This window comes from Heptranchias perlo, unplaced genomic scaffold (assembly GCF_035084215.1).
Source record: "Heptranchias perlo isolate sHepPer1 unplaced genomic scaffold, sHepPer1.hap1 HAP1_SCAFFOLD_520, whole genome shotgun sequence".
In the NCBI taxonomy this organism is placed as follows: Eukaryota; Metazoa; Chordata; class Chondrichthyes; order Hexanchiformes; family Hexanchidae; genus Heptranchias; species Heptranchias perlo.
In genome coordinates, this window is record NW_027139538.1 from 75,199 (window position 1) to 95,667 (window position 20,469).

General features: G+C 52.3%; 1 protein-coding gene across 2 annotated transcripts in view; it reads right to left on the reverse strand.

The window, feature by feature from the left end:
- Positions 1–333: 333 nt before the first annotated feature.
- The window catches only part of LOC137314896 (rab GTPase-activating protein 1-like), an 86,466-nt gene continuing 66,330 nt past the window's right edge, over positions 334–20,469 (reverse strand). For both annotated transcript variants that reach the window (XM_067979918.1, XM_067979919.1), the window contains 6 exons: positions 16,614–16,724; positions 14,212–14,316; positions 14,043–14,126; positions 11,803–11,874; positions 6,591–6,788; positions 334–1,867 (listed from right to left, as the gene is read on the reverse strand). In XM_067979918.1, the coding sequence (XP_067836019.1) occupies positions 1,727–1,867; positions 6,591–6,788; positions 11,803–11,874; positions 14,043–14,126; positions 14,212–14,316; positions 16,614–16,724 (711 nt within the window). In that variant the 3' untranslated portion in view covers positions 334–1,726. The remainder of the gene's footprint in view (positions 1,868–6,590; positions 6,789–11,802; positions 11,875–14,042; positions 14,127–14,211; positions 14,317–16,613; positions 16,725–20,469) is intronic.

The following is a 20,469-nucleotide window of genomic DNA, read 5'->3' on the forward strand; positions in this document are numbered from 1 at the left end:
CTAAGCCTGTAATGGTGGTGTGTCGTTAATAAGCACTGTCTGCATGTTAAGACGCTGTACATACAGGGCCCTGGTCAGTCAGGCAAGTGACTGCACTCTGTGGACTGCCCCCTGGTTGGTATTTCAGACCCAACACTCCCTTCTGTCCGGGATCTGGGTGCAGCATCTGGTTCCAGAGGCTAACAGGCCGAAGTCTTTTGGTTTCTGGTGTGTGGAGTCTCGCGACTGACTCCAATCGAACGATCTGTTGAAGTGAACGAGAAGTGAACGGGATCTTCCTGTACAGGAGGGCCCAAAGTGTGGACGTATCACAGAACACAGGAGGACACGAGCCACAGTGAGTTAGTTTATTGTTGAAAATACAATTGTTACAAATACAAGCTGGCCCCCAGGGATCACTGCACCACTGTGAACAGATGGGGGGAGCTTGGAATTACAGACAAACACCGAGAAACAAAGTGAACCTGTTCACTGGGCAACAGGCTGCAAGTTAAGCATAAAATCTCTCCTTTTTTTATTATTACTTTTAACCTTTAATATCTAACCTGTTTGAAAATTAAAGAAACAAGATAGATCATTTGTTCTTTATACATTGTGCAAATTGAGTTCTTTATCAGTTACTCTGTCGTGTCCACAGACATCAGTTTGTAAAGACTGAAAGAGCAGAATGTTGGGAAAGTCCTGCGGAAAGTTCCAGGCAGAATGGTTGGCCTGTACACAGTATGTCCAGCGACTGACGGTGGGGTTTGGGAACTAACCTGAGCAAAGCATCTCAATCTATCTGGGCAAACGGGTAACCGCAGCAGGTCAGTCTTTGTCAGTCTGTACAGGGCGAGAGCTAGAACAGTCTCACAGTCAGCCTGTACAGGGCGAGAGCTACAACAGTCTTACAGTCAGTCTGTACAGGGCGAGAGCTACAACAGTCTTACAGTCAGCCTGTACCGGGCGAGAGCTGGAACAGTCTTACAGTCAGCCTGTACAGGGCGAGAGCTACAACAGTCTTACAGTCAGTCTGTACAGGGCGAGAGCTACAACAGTCTTACAGTCAGCCTGTACCGGGCGAGAGCTGGAACAGTCTTACAGTCAGCCTGTACTGGGCGAGAGCTACAACAGTCTTACAGTCAGTCTGTACAGGGCGAGAGCTACAACAGTCTTACAGTCAGCCTGTACTGGGCGAGAGCTACAACAGTCTTGCAGTCAGCCTGTACCAGGGGCGAGAGCTGGAACAGTCTTACAGTCAGTCCGTACAGGGCGAGAGCTACAACAGTCTTACAGTCAGCCTGTACCGGGCGAGAGCTGGAACTCAGCCTGTACAGGATGACTGTAAACAGCAAATACAAGAATCGTAGATAGACCCTCATCCCTCAAGCAGACCGTTGAATTGATCCTTTCACTATGTTAGCCCGTGACGATATCAATCAATAACTGATGGCAATGAAAGTGACGACAAGATATTGTTATAAAATACAATAACATTTCTTGCTATACAATATACAAACCAACAATTGATAACATTGGATTAAATAATTATGAAGTACTTAAATGTACAAAAAGGCCAAAGGTGGGCAGCCCGTCCTAAGCTGGTGTCCACGGCAATCAGTAATGGGAAGGACTCTGCCTCCCGTCTGCTCTCTCTGCTTCTCAGTCCACAGTCTTGTTGTGGGACATCAGGAGGTGATGCTCGGGCTTGTGCTCGTGCTCCAGCTCCAGCAGGGGGCTGCCGGGACTATGTGCTTTCTTTGGGTGGGGGAGGGGGAGGGGGCTGCGTGCCGGTGGCAGTTTTGATGGAGTTGAGGGTCTTGCTGAGCCAGGAATTTTTGGCGGCCTGGATCTCGTTGAGGAGAGCTCCCCGGTGGTGCTCGAGCTCCTGGGAAAAGCAGATAGAGACAATGATTCCAGCCCAAAATAGTCATCGCGACCCAGAGACAGATTAATAACAACCAGTGAACTACAAACACACTCAGAGCAGGACCAGGGGAGAGAGACAGAGAGTGTGGGAATAAGAGGGAGAGAGAGAGACAGAGAGTGTGGGAATAAGAGGGAGAGAGAGAGACAGAGAGTGTGGGAATAAGAGGGAGAGAGAGAGACAGAGAGTGTGGGAATAAGAGGGAGAGAGAGACAGAGAGTGTGGGAATAAGAGGGAGAGAGAGAGATAGAGAGTGTGGGAATAAGAGGGAGAGAGAGACAGAGAGTGGGAATAAGAGGGAGAGAGAGACAGAGAGTGGGAATAAGAGGGAGAGAGAGACAGAGAGTGGGAATAAGAGGGAGAGAGAGACAGAGAGTGTGGGAATAAGAGGGAGAGAGAGAGACAGAGAGTGTGGGAATAAGAGGGAGAGAGAGAGACAGAGAGTGTGGGAATAAGAGGGAGAGAGAGAGACAGAGAGTGTGGGAATAAGAGGGAGAGAGAGACAGAGAGTGTGGGAATAAGAGGGAGAGAGAGACAGAGAGTGTGGGAATAAGAGGGAGAGAGACAGAGAGTGGGAATAAGAGGGAGAGAGACAGAGAGTGGGAATAAGGGGGAGAGAGACAGAGAGTGGGAATAAGAGGGAGAGAGACAGAGAGTGTGGGAATAAGAGGGAGAGAGAGACAGAGAGTGGGAATAAGAGGGAGAGAGAGACAGAGAGTGGGAATAAGGGGGAGAGAGAGACAGAGAGTGGGAATAAGAGGGAGAGAGAGACAGAGAGTGTGGGAATAAGAGGGAGAGAGAGACAGAGAGTGGGAATAAGAGGGAGAGAGAGACAGAGAGTGGGAATAAGGGGGAGAGAGACAGAGAGTGGGAATAAGAGGGAGAGAGACAGAGAGTGTGGGAATAAGAGGGAGAGAGAGACAGAGAGTGGGAATAAGAGGGAGAGAGAGACAGAGAGTGGGAATAAGAGGGAGAGAGAGACAGAGAGTGGGAATAAGAGGGAGAGAGAGACAGAGAGTGTGGGAATAAGAGGGAGAGAGAGAGACAGAGAGTGTGGGAATAAGAGGGAGAGAGAGAGACAGAGAGTGTGGGAATAAGAGGGAGAGAGAGAGACAGAGAGTGTGGGAATAAGAGGGAGAGAGAGACAGAGAGTGTGGGAATAAGAGGGAGAGAGAGACAGAGAGTGTGGGAATAAGAGGGAGAGAGACAGAGAGTGGGAATAAGAGGGAGAGAGAGACAGAGAGTGGGAATAAGAGGGAGAGAGACAGAGAGTGGGAATAAGGGGGAGAGAGACAGAGAGTGGGAATAAGAGGGAGAGAGACAGAGTGTGTGGGAATAAGAGGGAGAGAGAGACAGAGAGTGGGAATAAGAGGGAGAGAGAGACAGAGAGTGGGAATAAGGGGGAGAGAGAGACAGAGAGTGGGAATAAGAGGGAGAGAGACAGAGAGTGTGGGAATAAGAGGGAGAGAGAGAGACAGAGAGTGGGAATAAGAGGGAGAGAGAGACAGAGAGTGGGAATAAGAGGGAGAGAGAGACAGAGAGTGGGAATAAGGGGGAGAGAGAGACAGAGAGTGGGAATAAGAGGGAGAGAGAGACAGAGAGTGTGTGGGAATAAGAGGGAGAGAGACAGAGAGTGTGTGGGAATAAGAGGGAGAGAGAGACAGAGAGTGTGTGGGAACAAGAGGGAGAGAGACAGAGTGTGTGGGAATAAGAGGGAGAGAGGCAGAGAGTGTGAGAATAAGAGGGAGAGAGAGACAGAGAGTGGGAATAAGAGGGAGAGAGACAGAGAGTGGGACGAAGGGAGAGAGAGACAGAGAGTGTGTGGGAATAAGAGGGAGAGAGAGACCGAGAGTGTGTGGGAATAAGAGGGAGAGAGACCGAGAGTGTGGGAATAAGAGGGAGAGAGAGACAGAGAGTGGGAGAAAAAGAGGGAGAGAGAGACAGAGAGTGGGAATAAGAGGGAGAGAGACAGAGAGTGTGGGAATAAGAGGGAGAGAGACCGAGTGTGGGAATAAGAGGGAGAGAGACCGAGTGTGGGAATAAGAGGGAGAGAGACCGAGTGTGGGAATAAGAGGGAGAGAGACCGAGTGTGGGAATAAGAGGGAGAGAGACCGAGTGTGGGAATAAGAGGGAGAGAGACCGAGTGTGGGAATAAGAGGGAGAGAGACCGAGTGTGGGAATAAGAGGGAGAGAGACCGAGTGTGGGAATAAGAGGGAGAGAGACCGAGTGTGGGAATAAGAGGGAGAGAGACCGAGTGTGGGAATAAGAGGGAGAGAGACCGAGTGTGGGAATAAGAGGGAGAGAGACCGAGTGTGGGAATAAGAGGGAGAGAGACCGAGTGTGGGAATAAGAGGGAGAGAGAGACAGAGAGTGGGAATAAGAGGGAGAGAGAGACAGAGAGTGGGAATAAGAGGGAGAGAGAGACAGAGAGTGGGAATAAGAGGGAGAGAGAGACAGAGAGTGTGGGAATAAGAGGGAGAGAGAGACAGAGAGTGGGAATAAGAGGGAGAGAGAGACAGAGAGTGGGAATAAGGGGGAGAGAGACAGAGAGTGGGAATAAGAGGGAGAGAGACAGAGAGTGTGGGAATAAGAGGGAGAGAGAGACAGAGAGTGGGAATAAGAGGGAGAGAGAGACAGAGAGTGGGAATAAGAGGGAGAGAGAGACAGAGAGTGTGGGAATAAGAGGGAGAGAGAGACAGAGAGCAGGAATAAGAGGGAGAGAGACCGAGTGTGGGAATAAGAGGGAGAGAGACAGAGAGTGTGTGGGAATAAGAGGGAGAGAGACAGAGTGTGTGTGGGAATAAGAGGGAGAGAGAGACCGAGTGTGGGAATAAGAGGGAGAGAGAGACAGAGAGTGGGAATAAGAGGGAGAGAGAGACAGAGAGTGGGAATAAGAGGGAGAGAGAGACAGAGAGTGTGTGGGAATAAGAGGGAGAGAGACAGAGAGTGTGTGGGAATAAGAGGGAGAGAGAGACAGAGAGTGTGTGGGAATAAGAGGGAGAGAGAGACAGAGAGTGTGTGGGAACAAGAGGGAGAGAGACAGAGTGTGTGGGAATAAGAGGGAGAGAGGCAGAGAGTGTGAGAATAAGAGGGAGAGAGAGACAGAGAGTGGGAATAAGAGGGAGAGAGACAGAGAGTGGGACGAAGGGAGAGAGAGACAGAGAGTGTGTGGGAATAAGAGGGAGAGAGAGACCGAGAGTGTGTGGGAATAAGAGGGAGAGCGACCGAGAGTGTGGGAATAAGAGGGAGAGAGAGACAGAGAGTGGGAGAAAAAGAGGGAGAGAGAGACAGAGAGTGGGAATAAGAGGGAGAGAGACAGAGAGTGTGGGAATAAGAGGGAGAGAGACCGAGTGTGGGAATAAGAGGGAGAGAGACCGAGTGTGGGAATAAGAGGGAGAGAGACCGAGTGTGGGAATAAGAGGGAGAGAGACCGAGTGTGGGAATAAGAGGGAGAGAGACCGAGTGTGGGAATAAGAGGGAGAGAGACAGAGAGTGGGAATAAGAGGGAGAGACACCGAGTGTGGGAATAAGAGGGAGAGACACCGAGTGTGGGAATAAGAGGGAGAGAGACCGAGTGTGGGAATAAGAGGGAGAGAGACCGAGTGTGGGAATAAGAGGGAGAGAGACCGAGTGTGGGAATAAGAGGGAGAGAGACCGAGTGTGGGAATAAGAGGGAGAGAGACAGAGAGTGTGGGAATAAGAGGGAGAGAGACAGAGAGTGGGAATAAGAGGGAGAGAGAGACAGAGAGTGTGGGAATAAGAGGGAGAGAGACAGAGAGTGGGAATAAGAGGGAGAGAGACAGAGAGTGGGAATAAGAGGGAGAGAGACCGAGTGTGGGAATAAGAGGGAGAGAGACCGAGTGTGTGGGAATAAGAGGGAGAGAGACCGAGTGTGGGAATAAGAGGGAGAGAGACCGAGTGTGGGAATAAGAGGGAGAGAGACAGAGAGTGGGAATAAGAAGGAGAGAGAGACAGAGAGTGGGAATAAGAGGGAGAGAGACCGAGTGTGGGAATAAGAGGGAGAGAGACAGAGAGTGGGAATAAGAGGGAGAGAGACAGAGAGTGGGAATAAGAGGGAGAGAGACAGAGAGTGGGAATAAGAGGGAGAGAGAGACAGAGAGTGGGAATAAGAAGGAGAGAGACAGAGAGTGGGAATAAGAAGGAGAGAGAGACAGAGAGTGGGAATAAGGAGAGAGAGACAGAGAGTGGGAATAAGAGGGAGAGAGACCGAGTGTGGGAATAAGGAGAGAGAGACAGAGAGTGGGAATAAGAGGGAGAGAGAGACCGAGAGTGTGTGGGAATAAGAGGGAGAGAGACCGAGTGTGGGAATAAGAGGGAGAGAGACCGAGAGTGGGAATAAGAGGGAGAGAGAGACCGAGAGTGTGTGGGAATAAGAGGGAGAGAGACCGAGTGTGGGAATAAGAGGGAGAGAGACCGAGTGTGGGAATAAGAGGGAGAGATACAGAGAGTGGGAATAAGAGGGAGAGATACAGAGAGTGGGAATAAGAGGGAGAGAGACCGAGAGTGGGAATAAGAGGGAGAGAGACAGAGAGTGGGAATAAGAGGGAGAGAGACCGAGAGTGTGGGAATAAGGGGGAAGAGAGAGACAGAGAGCGTGGGAATAAGAGGGAGAGACACCGAGTGTGGGAACAACACTCTGTCGCCGCCCTCTCGGGCCTGTACCTGTATTTTGCATTTGGCCTCCACTAGCTGCAGCTTGGTCTGTGCCAGCTCCAGCTCCATCTCCCTCAGCTGCTTCTTGAGGTGCTCCTTCTCCTCGTCCACGTCCTGGTGCGTGCGGTCCTGCCCGGGATCCAGGGGCTGCTGCTCACCATCCTTCCTGAAGAGCTCGCAGCAGCGGTCACATGACATCACTTTCCCCTGGGGACCGAGGAGAGAACCCACTCACTCAGTCTGTCCTGAGGGCTCTCAGTCACACCCATCAAAACAAAGACATGGCAACACTTCCACTCTCTCAGGGGAACAGATAAGTTCCAGAACAAGGGAGCTTAGCCGTAAAATTAGAGCTAGGCCGTTCAGGGGTGATGTCAGGAAGCATTTCTTCACACAAAGGGGAGTGGAAATCTGGGACTCTCTCCCCGAAAAAGCTGGTGAGGCTGGGGGACAATTGAATATTTTAAACTGAGATTGATAGATTTTTGTTAGGTAAGGGTTACAGAATCAAGGCAGGTAGATGGAGTTAAAATACAGATCAGCCATGATCTAATAGAATAATGGAACAGACTCGAGGGGCTGAATGGCCTCCTCCTGTTCCTATGCTCTGATTTTGACCTGGAACGTGCTGCCTGAAAGGGCGGTGGAAGCAGATTCAATAATAACTTTCAAAAAGGGGAATTAGGTAAACACTTGAAGAAAAATTTTCAGGGCTATGGGGAAAAGAGCAGGAGAGTGGGGTAATTGGATAGCTCTTACAAAGAGCTGGCACAGGGAACGATGGGACAAATGGCCTCCTCCCGTGCTGTACGATTCTGCTCCATTCTCGGTGAGAGGTCTGAGTTTTTTTTTTGGGAGAGTATTGGCTTTGTGTTTGATGTTGTACATGCGCTCATAATCACACCAACTATTGCACAGGTTCTGTTATTAAAGAGACTGGAGAAGCTGGGATTGTCCGCAGAGCCAAGAAAGTTAAGGGAAGATTTAATTGAGGTTTTCAAAATCATGAAGAGCTTTGATGGAGTAAATAGAGAGGAACGGTTTCCACTGGCAGGAAGGCCGGTAACCAGAGGACACAGATTTAAGGTAACTGGTAAAAGAACCAGAGGAGAGGTGAGAATTTTCTGAACATAAGAACTGGAGGAGGCCATTCAGCCCCTCGAGCATGCTTCCCCATCCAATTAGATCATGGCTGATCTGTATCTTAACTCCATTTACCCGTCTTTGCTCCATATCCCTCGATACCCTTACCCAACACAAATCTATCCATCTCAGTACTGATAGATCCTATTGACCACCCCATAATCCACAGCCTTTTGGGGGAGAGAGTTCCAGATTTCCACTCCCCTTTGTGTGAAGAAATGCTTCCTGACATCACCCCTGAACTGTCCAGCTCTAATTTTAAGGTTATGCCCCCTTGTTCTGGATTCTCCCACCAGAGGAAATAGTTTCTCTCTATCTACCCTATCAAATCCTTCAATCATTTTAACACCTCAATTAGATCATCCCTCAACCTTCTATACTCAAGGGAATACAAGCCCAGTCAATGCAACCTGTCCTCATAATTTAACCCTTTTAGCCCCAGTATCATTCTGGTGAATCTGCGCTGCGCCCCCTCCAAGGCCGATATATCCTTCCTGAGGTGCGGTGCCCAGAACTGAACACAGTGCTCCATGTGGTTGATTCTTAATTGCCCTCTGAAATGGCCTAGCAAGCCACTCAGTTGTACAATCTCACTAAAAAAAGTCATAATAAGAATAAAACCGGACGGACCACCCGGCATCGGACCACCAGGCACCGGACACGACAAAAGCAAACCAAGCCCAGTCGACCCTGCAAAGTCCTCCTCACTAACATCTGGGGACTTGTGCCAAAATTGGGAGAGCTGTCCCACAGACGAGTCAAGCAACAGCCTGACATAGCCATACTCACAGAATCATACCTTTCAGGCAATGTCCCAGGCTCTTCCATCACCATCCCTGGCTATGTCCTGTCCCACCGGCAGGACAGACCGACCAGAGGTGGTGGTACAGTGATATACAGTAAGGAGGGAGTGGCCCTGGGAGTCCTCAACATTGACTATGAACCCCATGAAATCTCATGGCATCAGGTCAAACATGGGCAAGGAAACCTCCTGCTGATTACCACCTACCGCCCTCCCTCAGCTGATGAATCAGTCCTCCTCCATGTTGAGCACCACTTGGAGGAAGCACGGAGGGTAGCAAGGGCACAAAATGTACTCTGGGTGGGGGACTTCAATGTCCATCACCAAGAGTGGCTCGGTAGCACCACTACTGACCGAGCTGGCCGAGTCCTGAAAGACGTAGCTGCCAGACTGGGCCTGCGGCAGGTGGTGAGCGAACCAACACGAGGGTAAAACCTACTTGACCTCGTCCTCACCAATCTACCTGTCGCAGATGCATCCGTCCATGACAGTATTGGTAGGAGTGACCACTGCAGTCCTCGTGGAGACGAAGTCCCGTCTTCACACTGAAGACACCATTCAACGTGTTGTGTGGCACTAACACCGTGCTAAATGGGATAGATTCAGAACAGATCCAGCAGCTCAAAACTGGGCATCCATGAGGCGCTGTGGGCCATCAGCAGCAGCAGAATTGTATTCCAGCACAATCTGTAACCTCATGGCCCGGCATATTCCTCACTCTACCATTACCAACAAGCCAGGGGATCAACCCTGGTTCAATGAGGAGTGTAGAAGAGCATGCCAGGACCAGCACCAGGCGTACCTAAAAATGAGGTGCCAACCTGGTGAAGCTACAACTCAGGACTACATGCATGCTAAACAGCGGAAGCAACATGCTATAGACAGAGCTAAGCGATTCCACAACCAACGGATCAGATCAAAGCTCTGCAGTCCTGCCACATCCAGCCGTGAATGGTGGTGGACAATTAAACAACTAACGGGAGGAGGAGGCTCCGTAAACATCCCCATCCTCAATGATGGCGGAGTCCAGCAGGTGAGTGCAAAAGACAAGGCTGAAGCGTTTGCAACTATCTTCAGCCAGAAATGCCGAGTGGATGATCCATCTCGGCCTCCTCCCGATATCCCCACCATCACAGAAGCCAGTCTTCGGCCAATTCGATTCATTCCACGTGATATCAAGAAACGGCTGAGTGCACTGGATACAGCAAAGGCTATGGGCCCCGACAACATCCCGGCTGTAGTACTGAAGACTTGTGCTCCAGAACTAGATGCGCCTCCAGCCAAGCTGTTCCAGTATAGCTACAACACTGGCATCTACCCGACAATGTGGAAAATTGCCCAGGTATGTCCTGTCCACAAAAGCAGGACAAATCCAATCCGGCCGATTACCGCCCCATCAGTCTACTCTCAATCATCAGCAAAGTGATGGAAGGCGTCATCGACAGTGCTATCAAGCGGCACTTACTCACCAATAACCTGCTCACCGATGCTCAGTTTGGGTTCCGCCAGGACCACTCGGCTCCAGACCTCATTACAGCCTTGGTACAAACATGGACAAAAGAGCTGAATTCCAGAGGTGAGTTGAGAGTGACTGCCCTTGACATCAAGGCAGCATTTGACCGAGTGTGGCACCAAGGAGCCCTAGTAAAATTGAAGTCAATGGGAATCAGGGGGATAACTCTCCAGTGGCTGGAGTCGTATCCAGCACAAAAGAAGATGGTAGTGGTTGTTGGAGGCCAGTCATCTCAGCCCCAGGGCATTGCTGCAGGAGTTCCTCAGGGCAGTGTCCTAGGCCCAACCATCTTCAGCTGCTTCATCAATGACCTTCCCACCATCATAAGGTCAGAAATGGGGGTGTTTGCTGATGATTGCACAGTGTTCAGTTCCGTTCGCAACCCCTCAGATAACGAAGCAGTCCGTGCCCGCATGCAGCAAGACCTGCACAACATCCAGGCTTGGGCTGATAAGTGGCAAGTAACATTCGTGCCAGACAAGTGCCAGACAATGACCATCTCCAACAAGAGAGAGTCTAACCACCTCCCCATGACATTCAATGGCATTACCATCGCCGAATCCCCCACCATCAACATCCTGGGGGTCACCATTGACCAGAAACTTAACTGGCATATAAATACAAGACCAGGTCAGAGGCTGGGTATTCTGTGGCGAGTGACTCACCTCCTGACTCCCCAAAGCCTTTCCACCATCTACAAGGCACAAATCAGGAGTGTGATGGAATACTCTCCACTTGCCTGGAGGAGTACAGCTCCAACAACACGCAAGAAGCTCGACACCATCCAGGACAAAGCAGCCCGCTTGATTGGCACCCCATCCACCACCCTAAACATTCACTCCCTTCACCACCGGCGCACTGTGGCTGCAGTGTGTACCATCCACAGGATGCACTGCAGCAACTCGCCAAGGTTTCTTCGACAGCACCTCCCAAACCTACGACCTCTGCCACCTAGAAGGACAAGGGCAGCAGGCACATGGGAACAACACCACCTGCACGTTCCCCTCCAAGTCACACACCATCCCGACTTGGAAATATATCGGCCGTTCCTTCATCGTCGCTGGGTCAAAATCCTGGAACTCCCTTCCTAACAGCACTGTGGGAGAACCTTCACCACACGGACTGCAGCGGTTCAAGAAGGCGGCTCACCACCACCTTCTCAAGGGCAATTAGGGATGGGCAATAAATGCCGGCCTCGCCAGCAACAGCCGCATCCCATGAACGAATGAAAAAAAATCTCCAGACGGGGTCTAACCAGAGTTCTGTCTAACTCTAACATAACTTCACCTCTTTGTATTCCAGCCCTCGAGCTAAACGCCAATATTCCATGCGGCTTCTTGGGTTGTTTGGGAAGCCCCAAACCTCCTGCTGCTGGAACCAGCCTTCTATGGGGTGTGGTTCGGATACTAGCAGGGGAGCTGTGTCGTTCACCTGGTGAGGGCGCATTCCCAAACTTGTCAAGCAATGACTGTCCTGCTTGGAGTGAAGGTCACTGGGGTCTCTTTGGCGTTGAGGTGGCTCCAACATAACGCAGTTTTGGATGGAAGACGCGACACAAGACAACCCTGGGCTGCCGGCTCGTTAACCCGATGGCCCTCCCGCAAACTGTCTCACCAGCCCAGCAGCCTCAGACCGGGGGGCCTGGCCCCCAGCCTCAGACCGGGGCCTTCGTTACCCACCACACTCGATGTACAATGGACATTGTTACAGTGAGGAGACTATGTTGAGACGTGCACAGGAACGAGAGTCCGGCCCACTCTTACCTTCACCATCTCCAGCTCCTCCTTACTCGCGGCCTGCTGCTTCTCCAGCCGTGTGCTCAACTGGGAACAAATCTGATCAGAAGAGGGAGAGTTACCGTGGTGCTGATATTGAACATGGTCGAAGAACAGGACATGAGGAGGGGCGTGGGGAGTGAGGAGGGGCGTGGGGAGTGAGGAGGGGCGTGGGGAGTGAGGAGGGGCGTGGGGAGTGAGGAGGGGCGTGGGGAGTGAGGAGGGGCGTGGGGAGTGAGGAGGGGCGTGGGGAGTGAGGAGGGGCGTGGGGAGTGAGGAGGGGCGTGGGGAGTGAGGAGGGGCGTGGGGAGTGAGGAGGGGCGTGGGGAGTGAGGAGGGGCGTGGGGAGTGAGGAGGGGCGTGGGGAGTGAGGAGGGGCGTGGGGAGTGAGGAGGGGCGTGGGGAGTGAGGAGGGGCGTGGGGAGTGAGGAGGGGCGTGGGGAGTGAGGAGGGGCGTGGGGAGTGAGGAGGGGCGTGGGGAGTGAGGAGGGGCGTGGGGAGTGAGGAGGGGCGTGGGGAGTGAGGAGGGGCGTGGGGAGTGAGGAGGGGCGTGGGGAGTGAGGAGGGGCGTGGGGAGTGAGGAGGGGCGTGGGGAGTGAGGAGGGGCGTGGGGAGTGAGGAGGGGCGTGGGGAGTGAGGAGGGGCGTGGGGAGTGAGGAGGGGCGTGGGGAGTGAGGAGGGGCGTGGGGAGTGAGGAGGGGCGTGGGGAGTGAGGAGGGGCGTGGGGAGTGAGGAGGGGCGTGGGGAGGAGGGGAGTGAGGTGGGGTGTTGGGAGGAGGGGAGTGAGGAGAGGTGTTGGGAAGAGGGGAGTGAGGTGGGGTGTTGGGAGGAGGGGAGTGAGGAGGGGAGTGAGGAGAGGTGTTGGGAAGAGGGGAGTGAGGTGGGGTGTTGGGAGGAGGGGAGTGAGGAGGGGTGTTGGGAGGAGGGGAGTGAGGAGGGGTGTTGGGAGGAGGGGAGTGAGGAGGGGTGTTGGGAGGAGGGGAGTGAGGAGGGGTGTTGGGAGGAGGGGTGTTGGGAGGAGGGGAGTGAGGAGGGGTGTTGGGAGGAGGGGAGTGAGGAGGGGTGTTGGGAGGAGGGGAGTGAGGAGGGGTGTTGGGTGGAGGGGAGTGAGGAGGGGTGTTGGGAGGAGGGTGGGAGTGGGGGATGGGATCGGGAGGGGGGGGGGGAGGGGGTCCGCCGATTCCTCCACTGTAAACAAAAGCTCCCCATTTGCTGACCCACTAACCCGCCATTTCAGGACTCTTCACTAGAGGGGGCTTCCGGGGAGACGCCGGCTAGGAGGGGGGAGGAGGAGACGTCTGCCCCGGGGGAGGCGCCAGCTGGGGGGAGGAGACGTCTGCCCCGGGGGAGACACCAGCTGGGGGGAGGAGACGTCTGCCCCGGGGGAGGCACCAGCTGGGGGGAGGAGACGTCTGCCCCGGGGGAGGCGCCAGCTGGGGGCAGGAGACGTCTGCCCCGGGGGAGACACCAGCTGGGGGCAGGAGACGTCTGCCCCGGGGGAGACACCAGCTGGGGGCAGGAGACGTCTGCCCCGGGGGAGACACCAGCTGGGGGCAGGAGACGTCTGCCCCGGGGGAGACACCAGCTGGGGGCAGGAGACGTCTGCCCCGGGGGAGACACCAGCTGGGGGCAGGAGACGTCTGCCCCGGGGGAGGCGCCAGCTGGGGGGAGGAGACGTCTGCCCCGGGGGAGACACCAGCTGGGGGGAGGAGACGTCTGCCCCGGGGGAGACACCAGCTGGGGGGAGGAGATGTCTGCCCCGGGGGAGACACCAGCTGGGGGCAGGAGACGTCTGCCCCGGGGGAGACACCAGCTGGGGGCAGGAGACGTCTGCCCCGGGGGAGACGCCGGCTGGGGGGGCAGGAGACGTCTGCCCCGGGGGAGACACCGGCTGGGGGGGGAGGAGCAGTGCGACCGTGGCTCGGTTGCACTAATTTTAATCCAGGTTGCAATTTAGGCCGAAGCCTGGGAGCCGGGCCCCAGAACAGCCAGGGTTTGGAGCAGACACTCCCATGGCTGTTCCCCTTGGGACGGGAAGCTCTGAGGCCAGTCCAAGAGAAAGGAGCCAACACAGGCTGCAGGAAACGTCCGGCCCTCACCAGGCCTCCCACCGCGTGGAGCCCTGAGCCCTGATTCATCTCTCTGTCCGTCAACAAGCTACACCGAGCTCCAGTTCTGACAGCAGGGGCATCGTGGAGCACAGCACCACCTGCCTGTGTATGAAGTACCTGCTTGTACTCTGAAATTATCGCACTCGTCTTCCTCACTTCAGATTCAGCTTTCTCCAACTCCCGGCGGAAAACCTCCTTAATCTACGATGGGGAGAAAGGAAGGATAATTAGACATCAGATCAGCCTGGGCCCCACTCCCAGGGCCTCTCCCCTATCCTCTCCATACCTGAGCTGACTCTTCCTCCTGTCTCCTCTTCTCCTCTTCGGTCTCCACCAGCCTCTGTTTGGTCTGTAACAGCTCCTTGTTGAGAACATCGGCCTTGTCTTCAGCCTGTGTGGGTACAAGCAGCAGGGTGTCACGGTACTGAGAGAGGTCTCCTTTGGGTGACACCTTCACCAAGTTCCACGCCCTATCTGAAAGCACCCCTCGATGCTCCACCCAATCCCTCTGGCTGCAGCGGTAGATTCTCATTCAATCCCAGCCCTCGTACAGCTATTACTGGTCATGTCATGGATCATAACTCATACATGTGACGTTCTGGTGATGCTGGAGCAGTATCACCAGTGACTCAGTGGGCCGCACTCTCGCCTCAGAGTCAGAAGGTCGTGGGTTCAAGTCCCACTCCAGAGACTTGAGCCCATAATCCAGGCTGACACTCCCAGTGCAGTACTGAGGGAGCGCTGCACTGTCGGAGGGTCAGTACTGAGGGAGCGCTGCACTGTCGGAGGGTCAGTACTGAGGGAGCGCTGCACTGTCGGAGGGTCAGTACTGAGGGAGCGCTGCACTGTCGGAGGGTCAGTACTGAGGGAGCGCTGCACTGTCGGAGGGTCAGTACTGAGGGAGCGCTGCACTGTCGGAGGGTCAGTACTGAGGGAGCGCTGCACTGTGGGACGGTCAGTACTGAGGGAGGGCTGCACTGTCGGAGATGCCGTCTCTCAGGTGAGATGTTAAACTTAGGCCCCGTCTGCCCTCTCAGGTGGACATAAAATATCCCACGGACACTATTTCAAAGAAGAGTAGGGGAGTTATAGAGTCATAGAGTTATACGGCACGGATAGAGGCCCTTCGGCCCATCGTGTCCGCGCCGGCCATCAAGCCCTGTCTACTCTAATCCCATATTCCAGCATTTGGTCCGTAGCCTTGTATGCTATGGCATTTCAAGTGCTCATCCAAATGCTTCTTGAATGTTGTGAGGGTTCCTGCCTCCACAACCCTTTCAGGCAGTGAGTTCCAGACTCCAACCACCCTCTGGGTGAAAAAGTTCTTTCTCAAATCCCCTCTAAACCTCCCGCCTTTTACCTTGAATCTATGTCCCCTTGTTATAGAACCCTCAACGAAGGGAAAAAGCTCCTTAGTATCCATCCTATCTGTGCCCCTCATAATTTTGTACACCTCAATCATGTCCCCCCTCAGCCTCCTCTGCTCCAAGGAAAACAAACCCAATCTTCCCAGTCTCTCTTCATAGCTGAAGCGCTCCAGCCCTGGTAACATCCTGGTGAATCTCCTCTGCACCCTCTCCAAAGCGATCACATCCTTCCTGTAGTGTGGCGACCAGAACTGCACACAGTACTCCAGCTGTGGCCTAACCAGTGTTTTATACAGCTCCATCATAACCTCCTTGCTCTTATATTCTATGCCTCGGCTAATAAAGGCAAGTATCCCATATGCCTTCTTTACCACCTTATCTACCTGTTCCGCCGCCTTCAGGGATCTGTGAACTTGCACACCAAGATCCCTCTGACCCTCTGTCTTGCCTAGGGTCCTCCCATTCATTGTGTATTCCCTTGCCTTGTTAGTCCCTCCAAAGTGCATCACCTCGCACTTTTCCGGGTTAAATTCCATTTGCCACTGTTCCGCCCATCTGACCAACCCATCTATATCGTCCTGCAGACTGAGGTTATCCTCCTCGCTATTTACCACCCTACCAATCTTTGTATCATCAGCGAACTTACTGATCATACCTTTTACATTCATATCCAAGTCATTAATGTAGACCACAAACAGCAAGGGACCCAGCACCGATCCCTGTGGTACCCCACTGGCCACAGGCTTCCAGTCACAAAAACAACCTTCGACCATCACCCTCTGCCTTCTGCCACTAAGCCAGTTTTGTATCCAAAGTGCCAAGGCACCCTGGATTCCATGGGCTCGTACCTTCTTGACCAGTCTCCTGTGCGGGACTTTATTGAAGGCCTTACTGAAATCCATGTATACCACATCCACTGCGTTACCCTCATCCACACGCCTAGTCACCCCCTCAAAAAATTCAATCAAATTAGTCAGACATGATCTTCCCTTGACAAAGCCATGTTGACTATCCCTGATTAATCCTTGCTTCTCCAAGTGCCTGTGTCCTGGTCAATATTTATCCCTCAACCAATATCACTAAAACAGATTATCTGTTCATTATCACATTGCTGTTTGTGGGATCTTGCTGTGTGTAAATTGGCTGCTGCGTTTCCCACATTACAACAGTGACTATACTTAAATGGCTGTAAAGCGCTTTGGAATATCTTGAGGTCGTGAAAGGCGCTGTATAAATACAAGTGTTTCTTTCATTCTTTTAACTTCTACCCTTTGTACAAGGCAGACATTCTGCACAGAGTGTCGGTCGGTTAATTCCACACCTGGTCCAAGTCATTCCTCAGGGCGATCTTGCTGGTCACAAGTTCATGTGCCAAGTCATCGTTCTCCTGCTCCAGGCGCAAGCTTGCCTCTTGCAGCCGTCGATTCTCTCTCTGTAGGGAAACAAAAAGTCACTTAAACAGAGGCAAACAGTTCATCGGGAGAGCCCGGGCCCCGCTCCCCCGGCCCCGCTCCCCGCTCCCCCGGCCCCGCTCCCCTAGCCTTGTTGTGCCCCATCGAAGGACATGGAGGAGGTGAAGATATGGTGATTCAGAGGACTGGGGGTGATGGGCACTGAGGACGATGTGGTTTGTGGGGAGCTGATGAATGTAGAGTGAAATCATGAGCAAAGGATTGGATAATGACTGATTGCAGCACAATGATAATGGAGGCACAGTAAAAGAGCTCACAGGAAACATGGTGTCATGGAGAGTGACGGAGAGACGGGCAGACACGGAGAGACGGGCAGACACAGAGAGACTCAAAACCATAAACAGAGAAACAGCAACCAGGTGACGCTGTGAAAAGGTAAAACACAGGCACTGGCAGATAGACAGGGTCACAGAGACCAATCCCCACTGTTAGATCTGTACACAGGAGTCACCACCTCGAGCTGCACAATGGGTAGAGGCAAAAGCACAGAGATTGGGAGTGACAGAGACACTAAAATAAAACAACAGAGATATGGGTACAGGCAGAGTGAAAGAGAGAAACTATCCTGCCAGATACTTAATCACCAAACCACAGGAACAGTGAAACAGAGGGATATCAGGCAGGGGAGAGAGAATAGGACAGGGAGATACAGAGACACGGGGACACCAGGCAGGGGCGAGAGAATAGGACAGGGAGATACAGAGGCACGGGGACACCAGGCAGGAGATACAGAGACACGGGGACACCAGGCAGGAGATACAGAGACACGGGGACACCAGGCAGGAGATACAGAGACACGGGGACACCAGGCAGGGGAGAGAGAATGGGACAGGGAGATACAGAGACACAGGGACACCAGGCAGGGGAGAGAGAATAGGATGGGGAGATACAGAGATACCAGGCAGGGGAGAGAGAATAGGACAGGGAGATACAGAGACACGGAGATATCAGGCAGGAGATACAGAGACACAGGGATACCAGGCAGGGGAGAGAGAATAGGACAGGGAGATACAGAGACACGGAGATATCAGGCAGGAGATACAGAGACACGGGGATACCAGGCAGGGGAGAGAGAATAGGACGGGGAGATACAGAGAAACAGGGACACCAGGCAGGGGAGAGAGAATGGGACAGGGAGATACAGAGACACAGGGACACCAGGCAGGGGAGAGAGAATGGGACAGGGAGATACAGAGACACAAGGACACCAGGCAGGGGAGACAGAATGGGACAGGGAGATACAGAGACACAGCAAGACAGAGAGAGGAAAGAAACAGGGACACAGGGAGATAGGAGACACTGAGGGGATAGAAACAGGGGCACGGGGAGGTGAAGATATGGAGAGATCAAGACTCAGAGACAATGAGAGAGCAGGAGAGACAATAAAACGTCATCAATCTGTTGTTTCATCGTTCACTGCTACAATTAAGGTAGTTTTACTGCTGCCATGCCCACCTAATCTTCCACCCTCTGTACTTCGATTAAATCCTGATGATATCTTTTAGTTTTTGAGTCTTTCTAACCATGTAACCCTGGACTATTTCAGTTGTACTTTAGACCACCCATGTGGCTGAGTCACAATACCCAAACCTTGTCTCTACCCTTGTTGAGAGAGTTTGGTAAGCTTTTGGCAATGCCTCCCGGTTAAAGGAACAGCAAACTCTATTTGGGAATTGCTTTTCACACCGGACTACCGTATACCTATAAGAGCTCACACCAAATCTTTTTGAAGTATTGAACAATTTTTTGAAACAATGAAAGTGTTTAATTTTACCTGATTAATGCAGTCATACATTTACAGCATGATATCAGTCATGTAACTCTGAGTAGACAAAATAAAAACACAACCCTAAGAGCTGAGCTAAACTTTTAGAAATGACCTTTTTTCTTTCAGGATTCTGCTGAGGTTTTCAAACTGCTTCATCTCATGAGATTCTTCAACAATCTGCCTTTCTCACAGGATCCCACTAATCCAAACAGAATTTTCTCTTTAATATCCCCCAAAAAAAAGACATCCTGGATTTTGAATATCAAGCCATTCGAATTTGAAAAGGGAGTGGTCAGTCAAACACAAACTGAACTGGTCAAGTTTTGACATCTAATTATTGTAATCGGTAGGTCTGTTGCATCTTCCCCTCCGTACACACCCAGTGCCCAGTACTGAGGGAGTGCTGCACTGTTGGAGGTGCTGTCTTTCAGATGAGACGTTAAACCGAGTTCCTGTCCGCCCTCTCAGGTGGACATAAAAGATTCCACGGTACTATATTGAAGAAGAGCAGGAGAGTTCACCCCGGTGTCCTGGCCAATATTTATCCCTCAACCAACATCACTAAAAACAGATTATCTGGTCATTATCACACTGCTGTTTGTGGGATCTTGCTGTGCTCAAATTGGCTGCCATGTTTCCTACATTACAACAGTGACGACACTTCAAAAAGTATTTCATCAAGCATGAAGCACTTTGGAGCGTCCTGAGGTCGTGAAAGGCGCTATAGAAATGCAAGCTCTTTCTTAAACAGTTTCAGTGGGGTTTTCAATGTTAACTGTGGTCACACTGAACTGTTGTATTTGTAATGGGCCATGATGCCTTTGGTGGCGCTGTGCTTCCCCAGGTTAGGATCATACAGCACAGAAGGAGGCCATTCGGCCCATCGTGCCTGTGCCGGCTCTTTGAAAGAGCTATCCAGTTAGTCCCATTCCCCTGCTCTTTCCCCATCGCCCTGCAAATTTTTCCCCTTCAAATATTTATCCAATTCCCTTTTGAAAGTTACTATTGAATCTACTTCCACCGCCCTTTCAGGCAGCGCATTCCAGATCATAACAACTCGCTGTGTAAAAAAACTTTTCCTCATTTCTCCTCTGGTTCTTTTGCCAATTACCTTAATTCTGTGTCCTCTGTTTGCCGACCCTCCTGCCACATCCTACGTGACTGTGACCGTGGTAAACTATCCCTCCTCATCCTTCTCCACCTGCCTGCAGTCCTCCTCCAATGCCTCTCCTCTGTCGTTCAGCTGGGTGGGACTACACTCGCCTGGTTCCATTCCTTTCGGTCCAGTCGTAGCCAGAGAATCTTCTCTTCCCGCTCCCGCACTGTTATCTCTGGAGACCCCCAAGATTCCATCCTTGGCCCCCTCCTATTTCTCACCTACATGCTGCCCCTCGGTGACGTCATCTGAAAACACGTCAGGTTCCACATGTTCATTGACGACACCCAGCTCGACCTCACCACCACCTCTCTCGACCCCTCCGCCGTCTCTCGTTGGTCACACTGCTTGTCCGACATCCAGTATTGAAATTTCCTCCAATTAAAATATTGGGAAGACTGAAGCCATTGTCTTTGGTCCCCGCTACAAACTCGATTTAAAAAAAAATTCATTCATGGGATGTGGGCGTCGCTGCCAAGGCCGGCATTTATTGCCCATCCCTAATTGCCCTTAGAAGGTGGTGGTGAGCCGCCTTCTTGAATTGAGTGGCTTGCTAGGCCATTTCGGAGGGCAATTAAGAATTAACCACATTGCTGTGGGTCTGGAGTCACATATAGGCCAGACCGGGTAAGGACGGCAGGTTTCCTTCCCTAAAGGACGAGTGGACCAGATGGGTTTTTACAACAATCCGGTAGTTCCGTGGTCAACATTACTGAGACTAGGTTTTCACTCCAGATTTTATTTAATTAATTGAATTTAAATTCCCCAGCTGCTGTGGCGG